The 11,913-nt window shown below is 41.6% G+C and overlaps 1 protein-coding gene across 3 annotated transcripts; it reads right to left on the minus strand.

Annotated features, from left to right (window-relative positions):
- Positions 1-1,426: 1,426 nt before the first annotated feature.
- On the minus strand, positions 1,427-9,202 carry LOC311149218 (cell death-inducing p53-target protein 1-like). Of its 3 annotated transcripts, none has more exons than XM_084186303.1 (7): positions 9,038-9,202; positions 7,620-7,760; positions 6,997-7,055; positions 6,298-6,457; positions 5,496-5,636; positions 5,086-5,362; positions 1,427-2,673 (listed from the first exon to the last, which is right to left on the minus strand). In XM_084186303.1, exons 4-7 carry the CDS (start codon positions 6,380-6,382, stop codon positions 2,562-2,564), a joined length of 615 nt encoding a protein of 204 aa, XP_084042429.1. In that variant the 5' UTR covers positions 6,383-6,457; positions 6,997-7,055; positions 7,620-7,760; positions 9,038-9,202; the 3' UTR covers positions 1,427-2,561. The 3 variants fall into 3 exon arrangements, with proteins under 3 accessions (XP_084042429.1, XP_084042428.1, XP_084042427.1); XM_084186302.1 differs by having other exon boundaries at positions 7,620-7,792; XM_084186301.1 differs by lacking the exon at positions 7,620-7,760.
- Positions 9,203-11,913: the final 2,711 nt, after the last annotated feature.

An 11,913-nucleotide genomic window follows, 5' to 3' on the forward strand; every position in this document is an offset into this window, starting at 1 on the left:
ACAAATACTGGTTTGTTTTGTTAAAATAACTGCACTGTATGCAACAGCAATGACCCAACTCATCATTTAGATGTACATTATACAATTCTTTATTTTTTTGAGGGGGCAACACAGACCAAACTAGCTACCAACAACAAAGGCATTCATTGTGTTCAAAGTCAAATGCAATTCTTAAACTCTGGTTTTACTACATGTTCTTACACAGCTTCAAGCCACTTCACACTGCAAGTAGAAGATTCAAGAGCGTACAAAGTTGGAGACCAGCCTGTGAAACGTATCCATAAGAATGCATGTACATGCAGACATACTCCACTTGTCGTCAGTGTTTACTGTATATAATCATGCTGGTTATTGTCAGTATTGAGAGTAGACGAGAGATCCTACAGATGAGACTCAAATGAAGCAGACATACATTGGTGTACTTGGACTGGATCTAACACGATAATATGAAGCAGGTGAAAACATCACTTGAATCTGCATTCGAGATTACAGTATTTCAGCCAAGACTTGGTGACGAACTTGCTTTTGTACACCTGTATCTATGGCATATCAGACTAACATGCATCAGAGCAATAGTGATCAAACCTAGACAAGGAACACTAAAGAGAAAGAGCAGAATGTAGCTTTGAGACCTTAACTTTGCTTGAACAGATGATGTAGCAGGTTTATGCACAGAAATGCTAAATATGAACGAAAGTATTTGAGATGAGGTTGAATGTGAAGGACATTGTTTATCATTAAATAAGTTATGTAACCCATCAAAAAAAGTAGTAAAACACTGATGAGGGGAAAAAAACTGGATGCGCTCTACTTTAATTATTCCCTCTGAACATCGGCCGACAGCCATGATCGGGGGAAAGGATAATCTGTTTAGGATTGGACAGGACAGAGCGGTATGTGGGCAAGCAGAACAGCTTGACACAGACTGGACATATGGCCTGAGAGAGGACGAGTGCACAAGATTACGGTGATAATATGCAGAGCGCTTCATCATTCTAATGAGCCCCTCCAGCAGAGCAGATTGGACTCTGCCAGCCAGGTCGGCTTCGCTGAAAAATACAAGGAAACCTGTTTATCACTGTGGACTGATAGATCAACTAGAAAATCTCAGCCTCTGACATGTGCACGGTCATGCTCAGTGAAGGCATGAATGTTGAAGCTCAATGTAGCCCTACATCAGAGTGACAGATGTGATTGTGGAAAGTACAGGATTATGAGTAAAGATCAGGTTCACGCCGACACTTCATTTGACACAAAGCCAAATATAAATTATCCTTAATATGACATATAGTCCAAGTTACTGACAAAAGTCTTACAAAAACTAGCTAGTCTCATTTCCAGTTGTGTCTTAATGATAAGCAAGGCTATAAAGTAGTTAACTGAATGACAGCCCAAACCGCTTAAATAAATAAAAACTACAGTAAAGTCATGGCAATTATGGTTTTATGAATGTATGACATTTCACCTGGTAACGTGCGTATTCGCAATACCATTATGCAAGCAAACATTTGCTTCATTATCAAAATTGAATACATTAATATGGACATGAATGGTATTATTGTGTAACAGCTCTAGCAAAAAATCCCTGGACATCGAGTGACTATCTAAATCACAGAGAGGATTAAAAAAGATAGTAACAGATACTTCTCTCACTTAACCACTCCCAGGTGAGCAAAACAAACAAACTAAATAAATTAACAAACTCAGTTTTACCGACTCGAGTTTGTCAGGACAAATCTGATACATGGTTATTTACTTGTAACATTTAAAAGGGATATACATTATTTAGGTTGTAGGACAAACAGGGTGATTAGAACATAAACATAAAGTAGGTCTCAGACGTGGACCTAACCTTCGTTGTCTTCAATATTAACATATTAAAATAGATTAAATAATTACAAAAACAAAAAATACTGACCCTGCAATTGCTGAGGATTTTGATTAAATTAAAGTGACAAATTTTTACAGCTTGCCCAAAGTGTGAGCTTCCTCTCTACTCCTCCATTTCGCTCCTAAAAATGTCAAATTCCAAGCCTTCCCGTAACCAAATACATTTTTCTAAAGTATGCAACTCATCTTTTCTCAACTGTTCTAGGTTTCTGTTTTTAGATCAGGTTCAGTCCTGTGTGATGTGTCTATCTAGCACTTATCTAAATGCCTGTACATAGCTATGTAAGCGAGTCTGGAAAATATAAATATATATATATAGTAGAGGAGGCTGGTGGGAGGAGCTATAGGAGGACAGGCTCATTGTAATGGCTGGAATGGAATCAATGGAATAGTACCAAACAAATCGAACACATGGACACAACGTGTTGGACGTTCCATGGATTCCATTCCAGCCATTACAATGAGCCTGTCCTCTTACCGCTCCTCCCACCAGCCTACTCTGATATAGAGTAAGTACATTAGAAAGTGAAGGTACAGTTAGGAGGGCTAAATGAAGCACGACACACTGAGCAAATGTTGGAGAAAGAACAGAGGCTGCAACTACCACCATGAGGAGCTGTGAGTTAATGTGTGCATAATATATATATATACACGTGTCTGTCTGTTGGTGGTTAGCAGATACGCTTGTATGTGTAGATGTAGCCCTTGCAGTAGGGGCAGGTGTGTATCACATCCTTGAGATCATCGATCAGACAGGGAATCAAGCAGCAGCCCAGATCACACCTGTGGTATAGGAGAGAGAGAAAGAATGATGAAACATAAACCACCAGAGAAAACAGACCAAAATCAATAGTCTTATTATAGCTAACAACCCGCTGCTACACTTCATTTCATTCTGTGGTGTTTGGCCTGAAATCAAATATTTCCTGCCGTAGTATATTACTCTGTGTTTATACTAAGGCATTGTTGAATACTCGTTTCTGATTGGCTTGAAGGGCATTCTAGAGCTTACATTATTTCCCTATGGCGCACAGTAGAATTCTATGTTCGAGCTGCTTTTGAAAGCAAAAGTTTAATTGAAAACATTATTGGCATTGGTGCATTCGATTTTCATAATAGCAAGCAGGACTGATGGTTTGGTTAGCTAAACTAGCAAGTCTGTTTGGTTACCAAAGCAACTACTGTAGCTACAATGTCTTCAGAAAGTATTTACACCCCTTTACTTTTTCCACATTTGGTTGTGTTACAGCCTGAATTTAAAATGGATTCAATTGAGATTTTTGTGTCACTGGCCTACACAAACACACAATACCCCATAATGTCAAAGTGGAATTATGTTTTTTTTTTAATTTTTACTAATTAATAAACAATTTAAAGCTGAGTCAATAAATATTCAACCCCTTTGTCTTGGCTAGACTAAATAAAGTTCAAGAGTAAAATATTTCTTAACACGTCACATAAAAAGTTGCATGGACTCACTGTGTGAAATAATATAGTGTTTAACATGATTTTTGAATGACTACCTCATCTTTATACCCCACACATTCAGATAAATAATAATAAGCCATTTAGCAGACGCTTTTATCCAAAGCGACTTACAGTCATGCGCGCATACATTTTTCTTTTTTTGTGTATGGGTGGTCCCGGGGATCGAAACCACTACCTTGGCGTTACAAGCGCCGTGCTCTATCAGCTGAGCTACAGATAATTGTAAGGTCCCTCAGTCGAGCCGTGAATTTCAAAACACAGGTTCAACCAAAGACCAGGGAGGTTTTCCAATGCCTCTCAAAGAAGGGCACCTATTGGTATATGGGTAAAAAAAAAAAAAAAAAGAAGCCATTGAATATCCCTTTGAGCATGGTGAATTTATTAATTACACTTTGGATGGTGTATCAATACACCCAGTCACTACAAAGATACAGGCGTCCTTCCTAACTCAGTTGCTGGAGAGGAAGGAAACCGCTCAGGGATTTCACCATGAAGCCAATGGTGACATTAAAACAGTTACAGAGTTGAATGGCTGTGATAGGAGAAAACTAAGGATGGATCAACAACATTGCAGTTACTCCACAATACTAACCTAATTGACAGAGTGAAAAGGAGGAAGCCTGTACAGAATATAAATATTCCAAAGCATGCATCCTGTTTGCAACAAGGCATTAAAGTAATTCTGCAAAAAATGTGGCAAAACAAGTAACTTTTTTTCTTGAATACAAAGTGTTTTGTTTGGGGCAAATCCAATAGAACACATTACTGAGTACCACTCTCCATATTTTCAAGCATAGTGGTGGCTGCATCATGTTATGAGTATTCTTGTAATCGTTAAGGCCTGGGGAGTTTCAGGATAAAAAATAAACAGAATGGAGCTAAGCACTGGCAAAATCCTAGAGGAAAACCTGATTCAGTCTGCTTTCCACCAGACAGTGGGAGATGAATTCACCTTTCAGCAGGACAATAACCTAAAACAAAAGGCAAATCTACACTGGAGTTGCTAACCAAGAAGACAGTGAATTTTTTTGAGTGGCTGAGTTACAGTTTTGACTTAAATGTACTTGAAGAACAACCAATTTGACAGAGCTTGAAGAATTTTGAAAATAATAAAATGGGCAAATGTCGTGCAATCCAGGTGTGGAAAGCTCTTAGAGACTTACCCAGAAAGACTCACAGCTGTAATCGCTGCCAAAGGTGCTTCTACAAAGTATTGACTCAGGGGTGTGATTACTTATGTATATGAAATATTTCTGTATTTCATTTTCAATAAATCTGCTAACATTTCTAAAAACATGTTTTCACTTTGTTATTATGGGGCATTATGTGTAGATGTGAAAAAAATAACACATTTAATCCATTTTGAATTCAGGCTGTAACAACAAAATGTTGAATAAGTCAAGGGGTAAGAATACTTTCTGAAGGCACTGTATCTAGTAAACTTGCTAGCTACTTCAGTGGATGTTGAACACATTTCTAGCGGCAAATGTGTTAAATTATAGCCATGGTATAAAGGGGATAATCAACTCGTGGCTCTATGCGCTCTCTGGAAAATAATGTAACTCCGTGGAAGGTCAGTTCCACTCCGCTAGTGCGTCATGGAACACCTTCCACATCGTTCGTTCTTTTCCATAGAACGTATAGCCACTCGTTGATTATCCCTTACATAACCTCTATCCAATGTAGTCCACCGATTCCTCCTCTTACCCAACAAAGAAGCAGAAGAGACAGAAGACCGCGTTCATGAGGCCCACGCTGTGGTTGATGCGGGTGACGATGGGCAGCTGGCAGTGGTGACACACAGTCTGTACGGGTGCTGACTGGAACATCTCCCCCTGTAGCACGGTCACTGTGGTAGCTGTCCCCGGGGGTGCCAGCACCGTGTGAGCCGTCTGACCTGCCACAGGCCCAAATTGAATGGGCCCAGGGCCAAACTGCCCCGGCATGGCATGGCCGAAGTGACCCGGCGGAGGGTAGAAGCCACCTGTAGGGTAAAAAACGCAAGGAGGTATGTACTGTTTATGTTCTGTATGCAGGTGCTATGCCAAACATCATGAGTATGCATTTAGATTCGCCCATCTTATTTCATTCTCCTCTGTAGACCAGTGTCTGCCTACCATGTGGCATGGGCATATCTCCTGGGACATGTGGTGGCAGGAAGCCTGGCTGTAGCGGCGTGGCCTCATAGGGTGGAGGGCCATAGTCTGGAGGCAGGGGGTGCCCCTGAGGAGGACCCGTCGTTACAGGGTCCGCCGAGCCTGGGAGAGAAAACACAGACAAACAAGAAGGATTTATTTGTGAGCTTTCACACCAATGATTGATTGAAGCAACATTACTTATGTTGGGCTTAAATCAAGTAAGGCATTCGCCCATTATTGAGGACATGCATCATCATCTGTTACTGATGCCAGAATAGCCACACTAGTGCTTTTTCATAGCTCTCCAATTCTCAAGGATTTGTTACTCAGTTTGTAACAAATACACTTTGTTGATCGCATTCCTTTGGCTGGTCAAAAAAGTATTTTGTTGTCAGGAAACCTGGGGTGAAGGGGGAGCCCAGACAAAGAAAGATTTGTTTACAGACAGGGCCTACTTTCAAAGTTTCCCTGGTGATGTTTCTCTTTGCCTTTCTCTAACCAGCCACACAAGAGCTGATATGGGAAGCATTTAGAGGCAATTATGCAAATTCACACCAGTTACCCTACAGCTAGTCAGCTACAGTGCAAATACAAAGCAGCAGACCAGTCAAAGACACCAGATGGTATTTTGAAGTTCACAGGCATGCCTGTGAATGGTTCCTACCCTGGACTTCTGTCCATTCTTAAAATAGTCTCTTAAAATGTGTTTTTGTAGTCTTGTCCCAAACTAACGTTTTTTTCCCCCACAGCATACACATTAAGAGACAGAGAATAATTGTACCCGGAACGACTGGCTGTCCATTCTTCTCCTCGATAAGAGGGGCGCTGGGACCTCCAGGGTAGGGAGGAGGGGGGTCGCTGGACATGCTGGCTCGACCTTTGGATGGGGGGCCTGGGGTAGGAGCTCCACTCACCACGGGCCTTGGACTCACTCAGCCACTCTGTGGGAAGAACACACACAGGCCTATCAGTTCACTGACAGTCAGTTCAATACCCACACACTGCAACATGATACAGCAGCTGCCTCGCACTTCAGCTGCTGATGCATTCAAGTAAATTAATTTATCCTAAAAAAAAAATCTCAGTATTCACTCGTCATGGTAGACCCTAGATCTTTTCAATGAAGTGAATTTGTATGCTAAATATGACAGATGCAGACAGCATTCAACAGCATAGCTGGATAACGCTGAGTTTAAGCTAAGGCTACTGCCTCTGAGGCTACAATAATATTACATTTACAGGGATTTAAGACAAAAACAATGGCATTTGCTTTCAAACCACCCTTCACCTAAATGTGTGTTAGATGATAAACATTTCTAATGTTTATTATCCTAACACACTCACAACAGTAAACATTAGGGAGTTTAGCAATGAGTTGGCGGTCTGACAAACAGAAATGACCTCTAAAAGCCACCAATATTTACAGAAAAACAGAACCTATGGCAGCAGGGCGAAGAGTAGGGACATTATTAATGATTACCTGCTGATGACAGTGGGGAGGTTCCACCTACAGAGAGCTCTTCTGTCAGGTCCAACGGTCTACAAGAAAAAGGGAAGAGAAAAGATGACAAGCATATCTTGCATGTGGTCCTACTTGGAAATTGCTACTTTCTCAGGCGAATGAAAAACACTAACAGTGTGACAGTGTGTAGCCATTAACAAGTGCTAGGTTAATTATAGACAGCCTGCTTCACTCAAACATTGATGCATTAACATTTAGCCTCCAACATCATAATTATAAAATACAAACACATGCATGCACATTAATCACAGTCGATTGCATCATGACATTTCTATGGCTTCAATTCATTCACCTGACAACACAAGCACTAACCCAAGCTAATCTCACTAGCCTATAAATAAAACAAGCACATTGCCAACTTAGTCTATGTCAATGAGAAATGTAACTCTATAGTCCTCCTTACTACAATTCACTTCAGCATAAAGGAGATTGACTGGCCAAATGACACAAGAGGAGCTGATATTATTGGCACAGTTAAAAGGCCTGTAAAACTAGATATGTCAGCAATGCAGCGCAATTAACTTGGCTACAGATTAGCCTAACACTTTCCCTAACAGACTCTACAACAACATAAACCTCACCTGACTACTACACGTGCCTCTGGAACTGAGTCTGAAAACAAACAAGCCTAGGGAGCAGGACTGCTATGCCACCAGCTGTCCAGACCTGCCATCCATACTTCGGCCTACTAGGCTTCACTTTCCCAGGTCAGCTGACCAGGCCTGTGTGAGATCACCATGCATGTCAGGTGTCTCTAATTTGAACATAAGATGATTAGGAGGCTGGCCCACCTGCTCCAAAACCAACTGGCCAGACAGTGCAATAAAAATAAGCCTGTCAAATGACTGGGTAATCTAAGGCAGAGGAGAGCTATCCAACTAGTTAGTGAGTGTGATGACTGATTAAACTGGGGAAATTACAGGAATGTCCAGGGTATGATAGAAATAACAATGTACAAATGCATGGCATCTGAATGTAGGCCACAATTCTATAAGAGCTAGGCTAAGTTAATACCCATATTTTGCCCAAGGCAACCTAGATGAGGCCATGAGTTTGTGCTTACTTTACAGTTTAATCAAACAGAACAAGCATTAGGCCTCGTACATTTGAACAGCATCAGAAATTCAGAATCAGACTACAGAACACTTAGGCTTGAGGGACATCCAGAGAAGCTTCAGTCATGCACTTAATGTCTGGATGAGTTTGATTTGATCACAAACAGTTGAAACAGGCCTACATTTGTTATAACATTACCCTGATGTCCAATTAGTGAGCAACAAAGTAATTGAGGATTAATGATGGTGATGTTACAAAAATAGTGCCATTGCCAATTTATGTTGAAGTAGGATATGAATGAGCCATCATAATTTTCAATAACTTAACTTAAAAGAAAAAAGAAAAAATAAAAGCTACACTATTGTGTTAATGTGGAACTGAATCAGGGGGGATGACTTATACAACACCAGCATAGTTATCTCTAGTTAGAGGCAACTTTCTAGAAAGCTTCATCCATCCTTGCTGAATCCTCTCGCTACCGATCTGCTATATTTACATAGATGATCCGCTCAACCCACCTGACAAACATTGTCTTTACGTAATGTAGCTAGCTATCTAGGCATCCACACAGCTTCTATCAAAAATAAATGGCTAGCTTAATAAGCTAGCTCGTCGTTACTGCATTTAGGACTTGTTGACGTGAGAGAAGCCTCGATTGACAGGATGTTTACATCAGCTAGCTATCGTTATACAACTGTCTGCCTAGCTAGTCAGTAGTTGCTAGCTAGTTCAACTACCTAGTTAGCTATCTAGCTAGATATAGTATTTCCATCAGTGAAAATGGAACACATAAAAAAAACAGTGAAGTAACATGTAGCTAGCTATCTCACATTGAGTAACATCAGTTTAAAACTAAAGGGAGAATAGCTAACTACGCCAACGTTACGTTAGCTAGCTGATAATGTCTCTCAAGTATTGTTTCCTACTATCTCTACAGATTTACCTGATGCGTTGTTGTCTCTTCCACACAAGAATTAGGTAATAATGATGATAGCTATACCCCAAGCTTGGCCGTAGGGAAATCAATTGATGGCCGCCAAGTTAGATAGCAAACGTTAGCTACTCTGTTTATCATGAAATCTACTCAACACCCGCCTCTTGTGGTGCTTTCAAGACAACTGGGAACTCGGGAAAAAAACGAAGTCAATTCATGACGTCAGTGATCTTCAGGTCAGAAGACGAAAGCTTTACAAAGATGCAGCGTTCAAAACTAGGAAATCAATTCTCAGAAAACAATTCAATTGAAATGGGCTTTATTGGCATGGGAAACATGGGTTTGCATTGCTAAAGCAAGTGAAATGCTATTTACAATGTTGTTTGTGCTCCACTGGTTGCCCTTTTCCCATGGCAATGGGCCACAAGCCTTTTAAATTTTACATTATTTAACCTTTATTTAACTAGTCAAGTCAGTTAAGAACAAATTCTTATTTACATTGACCGCCTACCAAAAGGCAAAAGGCTTCCTGCGGGGACCTATATATAAATATAAATATAGGACCAAATACATATCACAACAAGAGAGACAACACATACATAGCATGGCAGCAACACACGACAACACAGCAAGGTAGCAACCCAACATGAAAACAACATGGTAGCAACACAACATGGCAGCAGCACAAGACATGGTACAAACATTATTGGGCACAGACAACAGCACAAAGGTAGAGACAACAATACATCACGCGAAGCAGCCAGTAAGAGTGTCCATGATTTAGTCTTTGAATGAAGAGATGGAGATAAAACTGTCCAATTTGAATGTTTTTTGCAGCTCGTTCCAGTCGCTAGCTGCAGCGAACTGGAAAGAGGAGCGACACAGGGATGTGTGTGCTTCGGGGACCTTTAACAGAATGTGACTGGCAGAACGGGTGTTGTATGTTACATTTACATTACATTTTAGTCATTTAGCAGACGCTCTTATCCAGAGCGACTTACAGTTAAGTGAGTGCATACATTATTTTTTATTTTTCATACTGGCCCCCGTGGGAATCGAACCCACAACCCTGGCGTTGCAAACGCCATGCTCTACCAACTGAGCTACATCCCTGCCGGCCATTCCCTCCCCTACCCTGGACGACGCTGGGCCAATTGTGCGCCGCCCCATGGGTCTCCCGGTCGCGGCCGGCTAAGACAGAGCCTGGATTCGAACCAGGATCTCTAGTGGCACAGCTACCACTGCGCCACTCGGGAGAACGTGGAGGAAGAGGGCTGCAGCAGGTATCTCAGATAGGGGGGAGTGAGGCCTAAGACGGTTTTGTAAATAAGCATCAACCAGTGGGTCTTGCGACGGGTATACAGAGATGACCAGTTTACAGAGGAGTATAGAGTGCAGTGATGTGTCCTATAAGGAGCATTGGTGGCAAATCTGATGGCCGAATGGTAAAGAACATCTAGCCGCTCGAGAGCACCCTTACCTGCCGATCTATACATTTACGTCTCCGTAATCTAGCATGGGTAGGATGGTCATCTGAATCACAGTTAGTTTGGCAGCTGTGGTGAAAGAGAAGCGATTACGATAGAGGAAACCAAGTCTAGATTTAACCTTATGCCTGCAGCTTTAATATGTGCTGAGAGAAGGGCAGTGTACTGTCTAGCCATACTCCCAAATACTTGTATGAGGTGACTACTTCAAGCTCTAAACCCTCAGAGGTAGTAATCACAACGGTTGGGAGAGGGGCATTCTTCTTACCAAACCACATGACCTTTGTTTTGGAGGTGTTCAGAACAAGGTTAAGGGCAGAGAAAGCTTGTTGGACACTAAGAAAGCTTTGTTGTAGAGCGTTTAGCACAAAATCTGGGAAGGGGCCAGATGAGTATAAGACTGTATCATCTGCATATAAATGGATGAGTGAGCTTCCTACTGCCTGAGCTATATTGTTGATGTAAATTGAGAAGAGTGTAGGGCCTAGGATCGAGCCTTGGGGTACTCCCTTGGTGACAGGCAGTGGCTGGGATTGCAGATGTTCTGACTTTATACACTGCACTCTTTGAGAGAGTTAGTTAGCAAACCAGGCCAAATACCCCTCAGAGACACTGATACTCCTTAGCCAGCCGACAAGGATGGAATCTTGCTGCTTTGATTGCACACTGCTGTATTTCGCCTAACAGATATGGGAGTTTATCAATGCTTGATTTGTTTTCGAACTCTTTGTGGGTCTGTGTGATCTGTGGCAAATATGTATCTAATGTGGTCATACATTTGGCAGGAGGTTAGGAAGTGCAGCTCAGTTTTCACCCCAAAAAATTGTGGGCAGTGGGCACACAGCCCTTCTTCTCTCTCGAGCCAAGTCTGCCTATGGCGGGCTCTCTCAATAGCAAGGCTATGCTCACTGAGTCTGTACATATTCAAGGATTTTCTTAATTTTGGGTCAGTCACAGTGGTCAGGGATTCTACCACTGTGTACTCTCTGTTTAGGGCCAGATAGAGTTCCAATTTGCTCCATTTTTTGGTTGTTCTTTCCAGTGTGTCAAATAGTTATCTTTTTGCTTTCTCACAATTTGTTTGGGTCTAATTGTGTTGCTGTCCTGGGGTTCTGTGGGGTCTATTTGTGTTTGTGAACAGAGCCCCAGAACCAGCTGGCTGAGGGGACTCTTCTGTAGGTTCATCTCTTTGTAGATGAGGGCTTTGTGGTGAAATGTGTGGGCATTGCTTCGTAGAACTTAACAGCTCTTTTCTGGATTTTGATAACTAGCGGGTATAGTTCTAATTCGGCTCTGCATGCATTGTTTGTGATTTTGCGTTGTACACAAAGTATCTTTTTTCAGAATTCTGCATGCAAAGTCTCAATTGGGTGTTTGTCTCATTTTGTGAATTATTGG

Source organism: Coregonus lavaretus (genome assembly GCF_964263955.1).
Source record: "Coregonus lavaretus genome assembly, chromosome: 2".
NCBI lineage: Eukaryota > Metazoa > Chordata > Actinopteri > Salmoniformes > Salmonidae > Coregonus > Coregonus lavaretus.